Below are 19,537 nucleotides of genomic sequence, written 5' to 3' on the forward strand. Positions count from 1 at the left end.
ATTGTCCTACATTTAGTCATAACCACTAGATACATGCCCATATGTCTTCACACTTATGTATGATTTACATACAGTGGTTGTACCGGTAAGGTCAAAGCCATTTTGAGAACACATCTGTTTGTTCCTGTTAAATGTTTAATGAATGAAATGGGTAACTGGTGTACAATACTCTTATTTTTCAAATATACAGAAAGACTTCTAAAAATTATACTCCTAGTAAAATCTGTGTTGTTTTTCATGTGGATAATTCTATTTTAAATGCTGTTGAATATTTTAAATAATATAGAAAACTTAATAGTGTTTAGGTCATGGCTTGATAAAAATATCAGAAAGGAGCATTTACAAAAAGCAGCAGACAATTCAAATTTTTGAGTTTTCTTTACTACTCAACAGTTGATTTAAATACTTAAATTAATTTGTTCTGAAATAAGATTTCATGTATCTCAGGCTGACCTCAAACTCACTTTATAGCTAAGGATAGCCCTAAGTGTCTGATCCATCTGCCTCCACCTCTTGAGTGTTGGAATTATAATCATGTGCCACCACACCAAGTTTATGCAACGTTAGAGGTAGAACCCAGGGGTTCCTGCATGCTAGGCAGAGACTACCAACTGAACGTACTCTAAGCCCAGGGTCACATGCACTGATTTTAAGTCAAATGTTGCCATTTCAGCTTTTGAAATTTTCCTTTTACCTGGTCTACATTGTTAAAAAAAAAATGGCAACTCTTTAAAATATTATTGGGAGCTGGAGAGATGGCTCAATGATTAAGAGCACTTATTGCTCTTGAAAAGGACCTGGGTTCAGTTCCCAGTACCCACAAAGTAGCTCAGAACTGCCTGTAACTCCAGTTCCAAGGGATCTGACTTCCCTCTTCTGGCCTCCACCGATTTCCAAGAATGTTGTCTCTGAGTTTCCCATCTGTAATTATGATTACCTCCCAAGATGTCAGCAGACTTATGTACTATGCCTACCCATGATTCTCCATTAAGGTTCAAAGTGACTGAAGATTTTTAAGCAGGTATAAATAGAAAAGAAATACCTGTGCTATGGTTAACAATAGGAAACGTGTACTATTTCTCTAGCATTGTACTTTAAAGAGTGGTCAGGAAGTTCCTTCTGGCAGCACTCCGTGTGGCATCCTATGTCCTGTGGGTCCCATCAAGGACTTCCTAATTAATTGTCTTACCTAGCAGAGAGGCAACTCCTTTATCTGGCTTGAAGAACCCCATTCAGGATTGCACATAGTTACTCAGCCAATGCTTCAGTAGGAAGAATTGACTAGCTGAAGTTACGGGCTTTGTCTTTTGTTGCTGTTGTTTCCTTTCTCTTTTTTTACTGTTTCACTTTAAGAAACACTAAGTTTTACCTCTCAAACTGACACAAACCTGAATTTTTACTCCAGTTTTAATGTTTTCCTAACCTTGGTGGTGAACCTCTCTTGCATTTGGTGGGTTAGATAGGTAATTGATTTATCCTCCTGCTTCATTTTTTGGTCCTAAACCTTTGGAAGGAGTGGGGACAAAAACAATGCTAGTGCCTAGAAGGTAATTAAGATGCCCTCACCGCTTCTACAGCATTAAGGGCGAAGGGTAATTTTCAGCCTACTCGTTTCTATCAGTGCCAACTGTTAATTGTTTACTTAATGGCTGGAGCCGCGCAGCAACAGTAAATACACAGTATTATGTAGGTCTCACACAGCAGAATTAATGCTCATGTGACTTGGACTCCTGGCCCTAGTGAGCTCTCAATTTTAAATTGAAAATTTTAGGAGAGTCTATTTGGAAATCTGGCTCCACATTTTGACAAAAAAAAAAAATAGATTGGGTGAATTTGAAAACACAGCTCTCTTTAGCATAGAAGAAAGACTGAGTCTGTAGCAAATTCATCATGTGCTTTAACATAGGAACACTATTAACTATTTCAAATAAGGATGTTCTTAATAAAGTCTATTTAATGTTAGTCATTATACTCTCTTGGTTTTCCTTAAAAGTATTACTAGAGGTGAACGATTTTGTCAACAGGAAATTGCTATTCTTTCAGGTTTTGCTCGGAATCTCTCAGAGGGCAATAATGCGAATTATACCGAGTATGTGGCTACAAGGTGGTACCGGTCGCCAGAGCTATTACTCGGGTGAGTTACTTTTCTAATAGTGTGGCCTGTGCACACTTCTTGTTTCTTTGTCATTTGTATTGGGATCACTTATGGAAAATAAAAACTGGGGTTACTTAAATATATCAGTTGCATGTTCACTGCAGAAAAAGACCCCTAACGATGTCATGCTGCTGAGAAACAAGCTGCCTTGTCTTGATCTCAGTTCTGGGTTCCTGTGGCTTGAGTTCAGCCCAGTAGCCTCTCCTGGAGTCACTCCGATGGTAGCTAGTTGACTAGCAGATGGACTGGGAATACGTTGATGTAGAGTCCTTTGACTTGTGTCTGATAGACCTTTTGACTCTCTCTCTCTCTCTCTCTCTCTCTCTCTCTCTCTCTCTCTCTCTCTGTCTCTCTCTCTGTCTCTCTCCCCGTCTCTCCCTCCCTCCCTCCCTCCCTCCCTCTCTCCCTCTCTCTCTCTCTCTCTCTCTCTCTCTCTCTCTCTCTCTCTCTCTCTCTCTCTCTCTCCTCTCTGAGACAAGGTTTCTCACTGGCGTGTACCTAGGCTAAGCAAGGTATCCCTCCGTAGCGAATGGACTCCAAAAAGCCAGTTCATGCACTAGGGATAAACCCTGGCCCCACTGTCAGTGACCACACAGACTGCCCAAGCCACACAACCATCATCCACATTCAGGGGGCCTAGTTGGGTTCTGTGCAGGTTACCCTGCTGCCAATCCACTCCTCATTTCTTTGAGACAGGATCTTTTGCTGAGCCTGGAGCTCATTCAGTTGGCTACCCTGGTTGGCCAGTGAGCCCCCAGGATCCTTTTGTCTCTGCTTCCCAGCGCTGGCATTACAAGTACCCACTGCCATACCCAGATGTTTCTGTGGGTACTAGAGATCAAAACTCATGTTCTCATGCTTATTAAGCAAGCACTTTACCCACTGAGCTATCTCCCCAGCTTCTTGGGCTAACTTTTGATCCTGGAGTTAAGATTGTTTTCCGTTGTATCCATCTGTGTTTCTCCTGGTATGTTTGTGCATCACTGGGCTTTATTATATTCCTTTGAGGAATTTGTGATTTGAATTTATAGGACACTATTTGCTAAGGAAGAGTAGGAAGCAGATCATTCTTAGAACCACAACCAAGAGCCCAAGTGTGGCAGAAGTCTTTAAAATGGGACTTTTGTCTATAAACTAGACCCATGTAGTCTTGTGGGGATAGCTTTATTATGAATTTTTAGAGGACATTTTTTCTCTCGTGGCACCCATTGGGAAGCTGAGGTTATATTCGTAGATGTTCATAGTTGCTAAAAGCAGATGCACACAGCACAGCCAACTTCAGCACAGTGGAATCGATCGTCAGGTTCTAGTTTAAGTACCATACTATTTGTGTAAAGATTTCATTGAAATCCGTCGGTATTTGGTTTTATATTGAGTCTACATGTTTATACATTCCGAGGACTTTGTCCTTGATATCCAAAATAGTTTCAGCTGCATAAGGTATTCAAATTAGATGACAGGATTAAAATAGCTTGTCATGAGTGTGAGATTTTTTTTCCATAGGTTTTTCAATCTAGTACCATATGACAGGTTTTCTTTATCTCAAATAGTAGTTTTAAAATCGGTATGCTTAATTGCCCAGAAAGCTACCAAAATTGTTTAAATGAGCTTTCCTCGTGGTTTTATATCTGGGGGGAGGGGACAAAATGAGATAAATGAAACACTGAGTTATTGTTGCAGTAACTTGTATTAACCTAAATGTATTCTGTATGCTAAAAATGCTTTAGTTTAAATTTTTATATTAGCTTTATGGCATTCTAGAATTTCATTTGAGATTATTTTTCATATATTTTATTTTGGCTTTCCCTTTTTAAAGCTTGGATTCTCTATGTTTGAAACTGTGTATAAGTTTTGTTTAAACTGTCGTAAATAATTTTATTTTAGATTTTAGGTACCAAGCTATAAGCTATATGGGGAGCCTTAAATTTTCATTTATGGCCTCCATTTGTAGCAAATTCTCTTCGTCAAGCTCTCTAGTGATTTAGGTCCTAAAAGAGAGCTACAAACCCTTAAGCCCATTAAAACATTATTTGCTAGAAGTAGTTATCAGAATGCCTTGTATAAAATAGTTATATCTAAATAACTCATCTTAGCTGTTAGAAATTATGATTCTACGCAATCAGAAGCTAAATAACATTCAGTATTTGTTTAAGGTACATAAGGCAATGGTACATTTTACCAGACTAAAGCTTAAAGTAGTAATTATTTGAAAATACATTTCTTGGGAATATTTCATTGCCTAAGTGAGGTGTTCTTATTCAATATGTACATTAGTTTATTAAAGCCATTCGTGTTCAAGATATATCTAGATTTCAAATAAGTAAATCCTAACTCCATTGTGCTTAAACTGATTTCTTTTAGAGTGTGGGTTATGGACTTGTAGTCTAAATTTTTATGTAGATGCTCTAATTTCTTATTTCCAGTCTCACTTTTGCTAGTGGCCCTTTTAAATTCCTTAAGTACATGCATGTCTTAAATCATGAATTTGGTCTAAATTAAGTTGGGAATTATTAAACATTTTGTGTCTTCAGTTGTTAAGATTGTCTCTTCTTTTGCTTTTCAGAGCTCCCTACGGCAAGTCCGTAGACATGTGGTCAGTGGGCTGTATTCTTGGGGAGCTTAGTGATGGACAGCCCTTATTTCCTGGAGAAAGTGAAATTGACCAACTCTTTACTATTCAGAAGGTGCTAGGACCACTTCCATCTGAGCAGATGAAGCTCTTCTACAGTAATCCTCGTTTCCATGGGCTCCGGGTAAGAGGCTTTGCTAAAATCCGAAATGGAATCATTCTGCCAGTATTTAACGTGCTGTTCACTGCACAATAGAATGCTAAGCTTCCCATTGCACACTCTCCCTATCCCATCGCTGTGTTTTTAATTCTCACTGTGATATTTTATTTCTGAATCTTATATAGTATTTGTGAAATTAAAAATAGCCACAGTTGGAAAGCAAGAGCTGCTAATGTCTTTTTTCTAATCTGTAAAGTTTGATTTTTCAGTATCTTTTTAGCATGTACGTTATTTTATTCCAAACTTTTATCTTACACTATCTCTTTATTCAGAATATTAAGCATCTCTGAAAGACAACCGTATGCTGCTGTCGACTTAGGTGAATATATTTGTGGTGTCTTGCAGATGGCCATGGGTGCTTGCGTTCTACAGATTTAGAGGTTCTGCTTCACAGATTTTTCTTGTACACTAACAGTGGAACATCAGATCCCTGTAGAAGTCAGAGCCTTGGGCATGTTTTCCTAGGCTTGATGCATTTGTCTGCTGAGACTATAATAAAAAATATTTTCAAAACCATGAACTTTATCCAAATGAGGAACATGTAACTGCCAGCGGTACCTCATCAGAATGATAAGGGTTTTCTATACTGCTCTTTACTTCCATCTACCCCCAATGCAGCTTTTTAAGTGTTTAAGGAGCCCTTTAAGCCAATGTGCTAATTTGTAGTCTTTGCAGAAACTACTAAACAAGTTCATCATTCCTTGTTTTATTTTCCAGTGCAAATTTATAAATCTCAAACCATTCTATTATTTGTTTTAATATTTTTTTATTCTTTGAAAATGTTGTATAGTCACACAATGTATTTCAATCATGTCCCTCCAACTCACCCTAGGGTCTCCCTATCTCACCTCTCTCTAAACTTCATGTCTTCCATGGTTTTTGTCCTTGTTGTTATTGATAACCCCGAGTCTACTTAGCGCTTCCCGTGTATGTATGAGTGACCTACTTGCATCTATGTCCCCAAAGGAAAATGACTTTTCTTACCTCACAACCATCAGCTATCATGAAATGACAAATTCATGATGTCACTTGTCATTTGTAAAGTGCTTTGGTTTTTTTTTCTTTGACTTTCTGGACCTCGGTTAGTTTCTCCTGCTCACATATGTACATAACACAGTCCCAGCTCCTCCTGAGATCAGCACACATGGAAGAAATGAACAAAGTGAGCTGTATATACTTTTTCATTCCTCTCTCTGCTTTCTTTTTTCACTTCCTCCCCCAAAGGTGCCTGTTACTTTAGACTATTTTCTCCTTTTGTTTTTGCTTATATTAGCCAAATTGTGATCATTGATTAGTTTACAAAATAGTATGTAGTTCAAAATTAATTTAACAGTTATGGAACATTTCTCATACTAGAGGCTGAAAATGTGGCAATAAATAAGACCTGATCTTGGTCTAACAGAGAGGCAAGTATTATATTCACAAATACTGAATTTCTGTTCTCACTGAGGATCATTCCATGCTCTCTGCCATAGCCTGTGAGGTCTCACATGGTGGGGCCTTTGGTTCCCTGACCTTGACGCATACTGTCTCCATTTGCCTCCCTCCAGATTCTCACCACACTTGCCTGTTCTTTTACCTCTATGGGCATTCTGAGGTTTTGGTACTTCATGACTACTTGGTAGTAGTTTTGATTACAGTCCATACGGTAGGGAAGTCACAACTGGAGGAGCTTGAGGGAGCTGGTCACATTGCATCTTCAGTCAAGAAGCAGAGAGTGGCCAACTATGACTCAGTTCCCTTCCTCCACCTTTAATAGTCCAGAATGATCCTGCCCACAATTAAAATGGGCCTTTCTGCATCAATTAAGGTAATCAAGATAACCCACACAGGCATGCCCACAGGCCCCTGTTCCAGGAAATTCTAGATTTCTGTCAGGTTGACAACACTAAACCATCCTGTCTGTGGTAGACACTCACTGAATGACTGAATGAGTCCATGCCATCATCAATCAAATTCATTTGCATTTCCTTTCTCTCTGCCTCTAATGCTGCCTTCCCCCGTCGACCTTACGTGAACTTTGAGTTATTTTCAAACTGATTTCTTTTTTTTTTATTAAAAATTTCTGCCTCCTGGCGGCCTCCCATTTTCCTTCCCCTTCCCCCATCCCCCTTCCCCTCCCTCTCCAGTCCAAAGAGCAGTCAGGGTTCCCTGCCCTGTGGGAAGTCCAAGGTCCTCCCCCCTCCATCCAGGTCTAGGAAAGTGAGCATCCAAATAAACCAGGCTCCCACAAAGCCAGTACATGCAGTAGGGTCAAAACCCAGTGCCATTGTCCTTGGCTTCTCAGTCAGCCCTCATTGTCCACCATATTCAGAGATTCCGGTTTTATCCCATGCTTTTTCAGTCACAGTCCCACTGGCCTTGGTGAGCTCCCAATAGATCAGCCCCATTGTCATGTTCTCCCTCCTTCTGCTCCTCATTTGGACCTTGGGAGCTCAGTCCGGTGCTGCAGTGTGGGTCTCTGTCTCTATCTCCATCCATCGCCAGATGAAGGTTCTATGGTGATATGCAAGATATTCATCAGTATAGCTATAGGATCAAACTGATCTCTTAAACTTTCTCTCAAACTACACTTTTAAGTCTGTCTCCGTTTTGCTTACCACTTTCTATGATTTCTGTTAAAGTTTAAACTCTTTAGGGTAGCATTCAGGATTCTCTGGCCTCATCATCCCCTGTCCTGATCTCTTTCCTATATTCTCAGGCCACCAGGAACCTCCCGCCATGTGTTTGGCACGGCCCGAGTGCTGCACTGTTATCTCTAGCGCTCCGAGCACAGCCTAGAGCCAGTGAAGCCCTTCGAGAGTGTGCATCTAGGCTGTTTTACACTCCTGTAGCACTTTGATCACATTTTTCTTTGCTGTTATACCCATTAATGCTCAATTAAATAGCTGTTCGCAAATATGCCTCCTCACCAGGCTTGTGACTTTGTTGAGGAAAGAAACTGCTCCATTCATATCACACACCTAAGGTGGTATCTCCTAGATTGCATAGTGTTGATTTATTACAGGTCTGGTTAGAAGGCCTGTGCCACAGAATCTGAATGGTGAGCAGATTTTGACATTTCTAGGCCTACTTAATAACTTAGAAACTAAGGAATTAAGATGTTTTCTTTATCCCTCAACTTTATTTTTTCTATTCTTTTAGTTAGCATGCAGAATAATTTTTTTTGTATTCATGTATGTATATCTTTGTGTCTTGCTCTTATTCACCACCTTCACTACCCTCCTTCATCCTGCCTCTTCTCTCTAGCTGGTCCCTTTGACCTACCCTGCAAATAATCTTCTTTCTTTCTATGTGTGTGCACACACACACACCTAGATTCTGCATATGAGAGAAAACATGTGATATATTCTTTCTTTCTCCACTATCCTGGCTTTTTCACCTTCAGCTCTGTCCAAGACCTCTTCCTTCTTCTGCCTCATAGTGAAATCCATATTCCACATGTGAAAGGAAAGTTCTATTTGCTTTCTTGAATGTGGCTTCTTTTGTTCCAATGGTTATCTTCCAGTCATCCATTTCTCTACAGCTGACATGGTTTCAGTGTGCTGAATGACTGAATAGGATTCCATTGTTCATGTATTTCATCTGTTCATCTTTGGTAAGCATCTAGACTGGATCTGTGGCTTAGCTCTTGTGAGTAGTGCTACATTAGGTACGGACATTCTGGAACCTCTGTGGTATGCCATTGTCAGTTCCTTTTGGGCAACACCCAAGAGTGGTATAGCTCAGAGACCAGATGGTCGTTTTCAGCTTTTTTGAGGGCCCTCCACCCTAAGTTCTATAGGAGCTGCACAAGTTTGCATTCCTATTAGCAGTGAATATGGATTCCTCTTTCCCGCATCCTCATCAGCATTTGCTGGTTTACTCAGTTTTGACTGGAGTAAGAGAATCAAAGGCAGGTTTAATTGGCATTTCCCTCATGCTAAGGTTGAAGTTTTTTTCAACTATTTATTGGCTTTCCGTGTATCTTCTTTAGAGGAATGTGTTCAGTTCATTTACCCATTTGTCGATTGAATGTTCTGGGTTTGGGTGTCTAGTGCCTTTTGTTGGAGTTGTTTTGTTTTCTTAGTTCTTCATAGATGCTATATTTTTGGAGACAGGGTCTTACTAAATTGCCAAGGCTGGTCTGAAACTCCATGTAACTGAGACTGCCTTGCCCGAATGATTTCAACATCATGCAGGTATTATGGCCTATGCTTATGTCACAAAGATATGAGAATTTCATAGAGAAAAACGAAACAAAAACAAAAATACTAGTATAAAGCACAAAAATAATTTTATACTGAATTAATTTGTAAACTATAAATTTATACGCAAGCATAATGCACTGCATTCCATCTCATTGTTCTGCTTCTATCATATTTCATTGTGATTTGGACCAGGAGCATGTCATACTTTCTGGCAAGTTGGAAATCATATCTGGTATTTTATTAGAACAGCTTTTTTTTGGTTTTTTTTTTTTTTTTTTGGTTTTTTTTTTTTTTTTTTGGTTTTTCGAGACAGGGTTTCTCTGTGGCTTTGGAGCCTGTCCTGGAACTAGCTCTGTAGACCAGGCTGGTCTCGAACTCACAGAGATCCGCCTGCCTCTGCCTCCCGAGTGCTGGGATTAAAGGCGTGCGCCACCATCGCCCGGCTAGAACAGCTTTTATGGGCAGATTTGAAATTTAAGGTGCATCTTTGAAGAATAAATCACATTTGAATTAGAGGCCACATTCAAATTTATAGGACCCACAAAAATCACCGTTTTCTCTTTTGTCTGTGGTCCTGTCTATTCCCAGACCTCCTCTCTAAACAACAGCATCTATGGCATGCTCGCTAGCATGTGAGAGCTCTGTAAATATCCTTCAGGGAGATTGCTGCTTCTGGGACAGTTAGGTTTTTATAGACGTTACTGTATTTGCATTTTAGTCTGAAGTGTTCATGGTGGCTTAACGAAATTAGTGCTGTCTTTCTTTAGAGGCTTAACAATGACTTTTAAGGGAAAAGTTTTTCCTTATGATAGTCTCTGAGACTGTCTGTGACAGCTAGCTGAGCACACAGGGCCCATGAACTGCATTTGCTGCAAACCATGCACAAACCAGCATGGTGTGTATTCGCATCCACTGGTGTAGAGAACTGGAAAATCCACAGCATGCCATTCTACTTCTAGTCATTATTTGGAAAAAATAATCATTAGTGTACCACAGTGGGATTAGAACATCAGAGTCCCCATATTTACGACCTTCCAGAAGCTATGTCATTCTCTTGTGGCTTTGTTTTCTTCACATGTGAAATATTGACGGGTTGTGATGAAGGAGAATGATCTATGAGAATCACTCTGTAGGGCCAGGGTGTACCTACATAGTAGAGTGCTCGCCTAACAGGCCCACAGACCTGAGTTCCATCCCTAGCACTGGAAATGAACAAAATGCCAAGGCCAGGTCATAGTGTATAGCTTGTGCTCAGTAAAGAGGAACTCAAATGATTAAGAAAGTAAAAACCCTAGCATTAGTTTTAAATAGTATGTTCCAGCTTTGGCTCTTTGTCGAATTATCTCATATTAGAATAGCATATTTCATTTAATAGCATATACATTATATTTTTAAATTGAGATTTTGCCTGATCATCCTTAAATGTTTTATATATTTTAAGATTATAATGCAATGGCATCTTTTCTCCCTTCCCTTTCCTCCCTCCAAATCATCCTGTGTGCCAGTCTGTGCTCTCTTTCCAATTAATGGCCTCTTTTCCCATTAATTGTTGGTACATGTGTGTTTGTATATAATTGTGTGTGTATTCTTATTTATAACCAGCTCAATCTCTCTATTGTTACTTGTATGTATGTTTTCAGGACTGATCAAAGTTTGGTATGGTACACCTGCTCGCAACATACCTTAGTTGCCTCTAGTTCCTTATACAGAGTTGAAGCCGTGTGAGCTTTCCTTGTCCACATTAGCATGTCTATCAGTGTCCTCCTTGTTCAACTCATGTTTAGTCAGCCACGTTGGTGAGATTTTATGCATGTAGCTTCTGACATTTCTAGGAGACATGATCTCACAGAAAACTCCCTGTCCTGGTCACTTTTCTTTGTTGTGATCCTTCTAAGACCTTTTAGCTTTCAGAATTAATTTTCTTATCAATGAAATGTCATTCCCAAGGAGAGAAAAGAAGGGTATGTGATCTAATAATATAGACCTTAGAAGAAAAGTCTTGATTAAATTTTACTAGTGGAGAGTCTTCTATCGTGGTGTGACAGGTGCCCCTCCCTTTAGTCTGATAGTTAATGCTGCAGTAGCACCAAAAGGAACTTGGGAGAGGTACTTTGTGTTAGGAGGGGGTGTGGATCACAGGCTTAGATGCAGATAGTACTTCTGTTCATTAATTATGTAGCTTTCCTCAAGCCAGTTATTTGAACTTTCTGACCATCATTTTCCTCTTCTCTAAAATGTAAGTTTAAATAATACTTAAAATGCTTTGCACAGCATTACTTCCCTGTCTTTCTTTCAAAGTTGAGTTTAACATGTCCACGGGTTCTTCTACAGCCTCAGGTTCTCACTATTTATTCCAGACTGGCCTCAAGCCCAAGCTCTTCCTGCCGCAGCCACTCTCTTGAGTGCTGAGACTACAGGTGTATGCCCCCATGACCGCCTTTAGCTTCTCATTTACAGATGCATAGTTAATTCCTTTCCAACCAGACAACAAATTTCTCAAGTGTATCTCTTACCCTACAGAATGTAGTGTTGAGATGGTAGCATAAATATTTCTTAATATTTTGTTTGATGTTACCTTTCATTCAGCTTGTTTAAGGATTTCTGCACCTTGAAATGTTCCTATGTTGGTATCAAGGAATTATGTATTACAAGCGAACTGTTTCTCAACATTTGGAAGCTTGGGTTCTGCCGGTGTCTTACTCAATGCTTCAATACCACTCAAGATATTGCCGAGTGTAAATTGGTAGAAGAAAGGGTACAACATCAAAATAAGTTTCAACATCTCTTACTTTATTTAGAAATTAATTCGTTGATCTAAGTGTCTATGTTTACCCCTTTAGAACTTTAAAGTAAGATTTTTAAAATAGATCATTAGAAGAGTATATTAAAAACAATAATAGGACATGTGCCTAAATTTACAATTTCAAAATGAGCTTTTCAGGTTCTGGCCTCTTGCTGCCTTTTTTCCTTTCTTATGTCTCCATTTTCAGGAGTAAATTACATATTCTTGTGGAAAAACCAAGACATCTTTATATGATATCATATCATGGCCCTTCTGTTAGTTCTCCAGTCTGTCAGTATTGAGAACTGTCTGTTTCAGCAGACAGTTTATCTATAAATTGTTTTAGAAGCAAGCTGTATAAGCAGACAGAATTCTATTAAATATACAGCCAGGACTTTTATTCTCTTTGCGAGCTTCAATATCCTCTATCTAACTTTAGATATCACCTGTAAGTTTTCCCAATATTTACTATTTGGCCCTATTAATGCATATCTAAAATATATAGACACAAAAAGTAATATAACAAATAGTAATTTGACTTGGATTGATGCTAGGGTAATGATTTCCATCCAGCTGCTGCCTTGTGTAACCCCCAAAAATGTCTGTACACATACCCTTCCCCAAATGCTAACATCCATGCTGTGTTGTCCTTACAGTTTCCGGCTGTTAACCATCCTCAGTCATTAGAGAGAAGGTACCTTGGAATCTTAAATAGTGTTTTACTTGACCTCATGAAGGTAAGAAAAGTCAATTTTTTTATAAAAAGAAGTCCTTTGGTCCTGTGCCTACTTGGGACCATAGCCTGCTTTTATGAATTAAATGTTTCGTTAGTAGATGATTAATGGGGAGTATGTCATGTTAAAAGGCATGTAATTTGTTTATAATTGCAACAGGAATCTGGTGTTGTCTCAGTCCATCCAGAGAGGAGCATGTAATCCCTAAATTACTTTCCTAAAATGGGCAGAATAATGAAAATCTGTTGGCCCTCAAGAGCTACTCACGCTTACATTTTAAAACAACTCTTAAAGTGAATTTTGTAAGACAAAAGATTTTACAATTATTTGTACAGAACATTGAAGGCTACTCATGGTTTATGCAGATTTAATCAGTGATTCTAATTCTGGTTATTGGTTGTTTTTTTTTTCCCCTCTGACTGGGCCTCTTCTCACCAAGGTAGATTGCTCTTCCTGGTTTTCTTTAGATATATCAGGATCACTACTACCATCATGACCTGAACGTTCCTCCTGTCAAAAGACGTCCTACTCCAGACTACTAAAAGCATCCTCAAATTTTTAAGATTTATTTTATTTTATTTTATTATGTGTGTATGTGTTTTGTCTGCATGTCATGCAGTGTCTGCAGAGGTCCAAAGGAGGCAGCAGCTCTCCTGGGCCTGGAGTTACAGGCTGTTGGGAGTTGCCATGTGGTTGCTGGGAATCAAACCTCTGGAAGAGGAGCCAGTGCTCTTAACCACTGAGCCACCTCTCCAGCCCCAAAGTTATTTATTAAAGATTTTCTTACTGGGCATAGTATCACATGCTTGTAGTCTCAGAATTTGGGAGGCTGAGACAGGAAGACCTCTCTCTAAGTTTGAGGCTAGCTTGAGTTACAAAGACTCTGTCCCAAAAAATGAGCAAGCAAAGATTTTTCCACCTCGGCCAACAGTGGTCTCTTAAGTGAAAGCTATTTTTCAAGTTTTTGTTTCAGGCAGTAAATGTACAGGCAAACATTGATTGTTTCAGAATAGAGCGTCACTGCTTGATTATGAGTCCGTTTTGTTTTATGCCCGTCTGTTCAGCTGTCAAAATGTGGAGGCTCCACTGTGTGCAGGAACTTCAAGCTCAGCAAGTCACTGAGCTGTGTTCTTAGAACTTGGCTGTGTTTTAGGGTATGCTCACCTCTGTCCCAAGGAACAGTGTGAGTGGGTGTGGGGCAAATGTGGAGAAGGGGCTCTCTGGCGTTGGGGAGAGGCCGTATACCACATAATGTTTCTAGAGATACATAGCGTTCCTTAATCCATGGAGGAGTCAGAAATCTCACAGTAAAGCATTTCTGTCTTAACATTTTCCAAATTTAATTAAATACCAAGTACCGTGTTCTCTGAAACTCTAATAAAACACTGGTGTTATTAACACAGATTGAGAACTGCTATATTTTTCTAGTGAACCCTCAACACTCGTTCAATTTAATTAGACAAATTATTAGGTAAATCAGTTGGATTTTGCCAATACTTTCTTTCATGTAGCCAATACTTGTTAATTTGGGCCTTACTCAGTAACTTTTAAAATATAAATAGAACAGAATAGAAAAAGATTGAATTAAATACAATCTTTTGTCTCTTTTTTTCTTTAGTTAAAACTGTAATGATGATTAGTGAGAAAAAGAGGCCATGAATTTGAAGGGGAGTGGAGAAGGAGAAGGGTTTGGAGGGACGAAAGGGCTTGGAAAGCAAACATTCTAGTTCCTATCATTTAATATGTTTTTGTTACTGCTCTCTAAAAGTAAGCAAGTACTTTTATTGAAATACAAATTCAGGGGCCTGAAGAGATGGCTCAGTTCACTGACTACTCTTCCTGAGGACCCAGGTTCAGTTTCCAGCATTCACATGGTAGCTCACAACCACTTTTAACTTCAGTTCTGGGGGATCAGAGGCCCCCTTCTGACCAGGGTAAGCACTGTATGAATAAGTGTGCAGACATATAATCATGCAAAACACACATAAACAGGCGCATACACATGCACAGACACATGAACTGCACATTTGAATGTATTCAAATTATGTCTACATCTCTGAGATTTTATAAATATAAGCATATTTTTGTTACCTTACCTGTATTAAGACATTCAAAACTTAGTCAATATCCAAGAAACCTCCTTTGGATCTTTCCTAGGTCTTAGCCCATTCTGCCTCCTTCAGAAGCCATCATTTTGATTTCTGTCACTGATTAATATTGCCTAATTATTATTAAATTATATATTCACACATATCACCATTCTTTTACCTATTTTTGAAGATTTTAAAAGTGAAAAGCCTCCATTGTCCTTTCAGTCAGTCTCTTTGCTGCTCCCTAAATGTATGCTAATTGTGTCCACATCTAATAATTAAAATATTTATCTCATCTTGTACCTCTTTAGAGCTGCTATTTTAGTAAAGATACAATCACTAGAATTAATGCACACCCATACCCTTAATAGTTTTAAAAATAACTACAATAATTATATTTGCTTTAGTTTTAAAAAATGATGATGCCTCCCCCAATACATGATCAATTTTTTAAACTGTTAGCTAAGTAAATTTCATACTATGCTTATAAGGTCTTCATGCTTTAAAGTAATTGTATTTGTAGCATATGAAAATAGTTTTGTCTGTACAGTAACTTCTACAGGATATCAAATAAGTTGAAATAGCGCCAACTCTTCTGAAAGGTCATAGGTGTTTTTAATTTAGAAAGACTTCTTGGGGGCTGATTTTTCTTTTTAATGAGATCTTATATTTGAAACCATTTTAATGGTAGCTGTTAGAAATACGAGTTTAAAGTATCATAGTTTGTGTTCTATAATAAGGGAGAAAAACAGAAATGAGACAAGTTTGCCACTTGCATGTAATTAGTGGTTGAGTTTCAATAATTAGAATCTTTGTATCAAAGTGAATATGTCAGTATCTGGTAGGACCAGAATTGAAATGTATGTGGTGCAATGTTTAAACTGAAGTCTGGCTTATTGGGAGCAAATTTGCTCTCACTAGTTAAATATATATATATATATATTAATTATGGATCAGACCAACTGAGCTAGAAGTACATTTGTGAATGTTGGAATTTTACCCATCTTCCTTTTCCTGAGATAACAAATACCTAGAAGAATGAATGCCGGCACTTTATTGCCCTGTGTTAGGGTATGTTGGTTATTTTTTTATGATAATTTGATCATTTTATCAATCAACTAAAAAATTCTGTCCAGCTAAAATGAGCAATTTTGGTGAAAACACTTCAGTTAGTGCATTCCACATAACACAGAGGGCTAGTACCTTAATGAAGAAAGAACACTTAAAACTAAGTAGGGATGCCTGCAGAAACAGGAAAATACGTGAGGAGACTGTGCCAGTGACTGGTCAGCAGCCTTGCTAACAGCAAAGATACGAGGTAAAACATCTGTAAGAGGGACTGGAGCCGTGGCTCAGTGGTTAAAGCCACTTGCTGCTCCTGCAGTGCACCCATGTTTGGTTCCTAGCACCTATTTGGATGACTCATAGCCACATGTAATGTCCTTTTCCAGCCTCTGCGGGCAACTGCACACACGTGGCGCATGCATGCGCGTGTGTGCGCGCACACACACATACACAGCAATAATAACTTTAAACAAACAGCTGTGATACAGAAGCTTTTATAATATCTGATTTGCAACCCCTAAGAAGAGTGAGAATGCCTATTGTTGGTGAGGGTCCCCAGAAACCGGTAGACTCCAACACTTCCTGAGAGGATTATAATTTAAAACAACCTTCCTAATTGGTAATTTGGCAGCATGAAGAAACAATACCTACCAGTGCCACCTTTAAGAAAGGATCCATTCGATTTCAAGTGTTTTGTCATAGCACTAATCATGATAGTGAAAGGTGGCTATCATTCAAGTATCTAGTAGTAGGATGCTTGCTGAGTAAATCATGATAGACTCATACCACAAGCTTCTGCACAATCATTTAAAGCCTTATTAAGATGGGAGGAGACAGAGCCTTGGGGCTCAGCCTGCAGTTGCCCAGCTACACCTCGTTGTAAGGTTGAGGATGTAGCTTGATTCTTATGCACTTGCTCAGTATGCACAAAGCCTTCGCTTCATTCCCCACCTTTCCCAAAAAGCATATTGTGAGACAGTGTGTTGCCACGTGCTTCAGAAAAAGGAAACTGTTGGAAACAATGTGACCTATTAGTCATCTGGGAATTCTAAAACCAAAGTATGAAGTATACACGGAGAGTTAAAGCTCTGTACTTTATGGAATGATCTCAGCATTGCATGCTAAGTGGAAGGGAAACTAAATACATACAGTTGTGTGCTTACAACTATGGGGGTAAAATGAAAAGAGTCAGAGGAAAGTAAGTGCAGATTATACCTATGTATAATGCACAGGGAACTAGTGCTCTGTCTCCAGCGAGAATAACTGGGTATCTTAAAGACAGTAGAAAGATGAAGAATGCAAATATAGGCTTATTATAAAGGTTTTTAAATGTTTAAGTTATACTGCAAAAAATATGTTTTTTATAAGTAAGTGAAAAGAATGGGATATAAAAACAAGTGCATATCACGAGCCAGGTATTATAGCAGAAAGATTATATGTGGTACTCATAAGCACGGCTAGAAAGATTTCTACCAAGAGGACTATAATTGTGAGGTTGTGGGCGATTTTTTTTTCATTCCTTGAGCTATTGTTGCTAGGTATTTTGCAGTGACCACATATTTCTTTTCTAGGAAGAAAGGATAAGGTAATTGGTAGAGTTTAAATTCAACTTTGTTCTTTCCATTCCTCAACTTTTATTTCCCAAGAATTTACTGAAGTTGGACCCAGCTGACAGATATTTGACAGAGCAGTGTTTGAATCACCCTACATTTCAAACCCAGAGACTTTTGGATCGGTCTCCTTCAAGGTCAACGAAAAGGAAACCTTACCATGTGGAAAGCAGCACACTGTCTAATAGGTAAATATTCCCTTCTAAGGAAATACAAATGCAGTCGTGGTCTTAGAAGTAGGTGGAAGAGGTGGCTGCTAAAATTATGCAATTAGAGGAAAGAAGGAAAGCCCCCTTTATTCAAAAATATCTTCTCCATGCTTATTACATGATTCAGAACTATAATTAAAGAGTTGTGTGGGACTCTTAAAGACTTTCTTGTATTTAACAAGTGTATGATGAAAACCTATGCGATCCCTTGGAAAGGTAGCATTCAATTAGAAACTCAGGAGGTTTCCAGCATCTCAGACAGCATTAAGACCTAGCTGATGTTGTGTAAATGACAGGGGAAGGGGGTTCTTGAAAGGTAAAGAAGACACTGAACATGTGTGGGTCACTGAAACTGAACTAAAATAAGAAGCCGCTTTAAGAAGGGTTTTGTGATTTTATTGTACTTGCCTTTCAATCATTGAGAAATGAGGGGTGTTTTTGTAATAAAAATAAGCGTATGAAAAGAGTGAAGCCAATAATTAAAAGTAGTACATTTTAAAAACACTTTTCGAGCATTAAAATATTTGTTTCTTGCCTAGGCATTCCTGTAATCCTAGCTCTGAGAAACCATTAGGGAGTCAAACAGGCTTCAGGCTTCCTGAGTTCTCCTGCCCCTCCCTCCTGAGTGCCAGGATTGCAGGCTTGTTGCCTTATCTGTCTGAAAACTTGTTTCTTCTCCCTCCCTCCCTCCCTCCCTCCCTCCCTCCCTCCCCTCTATTGCATCAGTCAGATCACCTTTCCTGTCCTGACACTCTCCAATACTGTAGCAGCATTTCTAGGAAAATGGTGTTCTGCGCAGCCTCCCCTGACTTCCTTCATTCTCTAGAACTCAATTTTGGCATCTGAGAATTTTTATGTATGGGATGTAGAACATCTGAGAATTTTTATGTATGGGATGTAGAAGTAATTTATTTCTCTTTTTTTTCCATTGATTTTTATTGAGCTCTACATTTTTCTCTGCTCCCCTCCCTGCCTCTCCCCTCCCCTTCAACCCTCTCCCAAAGTCCCCATGCTCCTAATTTACTCAGGAGATCTTGTCTTTTTCTACTTCCCATGTAGATTAGATCCATGTAAGTCTCTCTTAGGGTCCTCATTGTTGTCTAGGTTCTCTGGGATTGTGATTTGTAGGCTGGTTTTCTTTGCTGTATGTCTAAAGGCCACTTATGAGTGAGTATATGTGATAATTGTCTTTCTCGGTCTGGGTTACCTCACTCAAAATGATGTTTTCTAGCTCCATCCATTTGCCTGCAAATTTCAAGATGTTATTATTTTTTTCTTTGGTGTAGTACTCCATTGTGTAAATGTACCACATTTTTCTCATCCATTATTTGGTCGAAGGGCATGTAGGTTTTTTCCAGGTTCTGGCTATGACAAACAAAGCTGCTATGAACATAGCTGAGCACATGTCTTTGTGGCATGATTGAGCATCCTTTGGGTATATACACAAAAGTGGTATTACTGGGTCTTGAGGAAGGTTGTTTCCTAATTTTCTGAGAAATCACCACACTGACATCCAAAGGGGCTGTACCAGCTTGCATTCCCACCAGCAGTGCAGAAGTGTTTCCTTTTCCCCACAACCTCTCCAGCATAAGTTGTCATCAGTGTTTTTGATCTTGGCCATTCTTACAGGTCTCAAATGGAGTCTCAGAGTTGTTTTAATTTGCATTTCTCTGATGACTAAGGATGTTGAATATTTGCTTAAGTGTCTTTCAGCCATTTTAGATTCCTCTGTTGAGAGTTTTCTGTTTAGGTCTGTACTCCATTTTTTTTAATTGGATTATTTGTTCTTTTGATAACCAATTTCTTGTATATTTTGGAGATCAGCCCTCTGATGTGAGGTTAGTGAAGATCTTTTCCCATTTTGTAGGCTGCCATTTTGTGTTGTTGACCATTTCCTTTGCTTTACAGAAGCT

At 38.9% G+C, this 19,537-nt stretch overlaps 1 protein-coding gene across 1 annotated transcript in view; it reads left to right on the forward strand.

Annotated features, from left to right (window-relative positions):
- The window catches only part of Cdkl5 (cyclin dependent kinase like 5), a 195,576-nt gene that overhangs the window by 144,728 nt on the left and 31,311 nt on the right, over positions 1-19,537 (forward strand). The window contains exons 8-11 of the mRNA XM_041642398.1: positions 2,044-2,134; positions 4,719-4,908; positions 12,573-12,653; positions 17,452-17,603. Of these exons, the coding sequence (XP_041498332.1) occupies positions 2,044-2,134; positions 4,719-4,908; positions 12,573-12,653; positions 17,452-17,603 (514 nt within the window). The remainder of the gene's footprint in view (positions 1-2,043; positions 2,135-4,718; positions 4,909-12,572; positions 12,654-17,451; positions 17,604-19,537) is intronic.

This window comes from Microtus oregoni, unplaced genomic scaffold (genome assembly GCF_018167655.1).
Source record: "Microtus oregoni isolate MIOR12 unplaced genomic scaffold, Mior012 000074F_003, whole genome shotgun sequence".
In the NCBI taxonomy this organism is placed as follows: Eukaryota; Metazoa; Chordata; class Mammalia; order Rodentia; family Cricetidae; genus Microtus; species Microtus oregoni.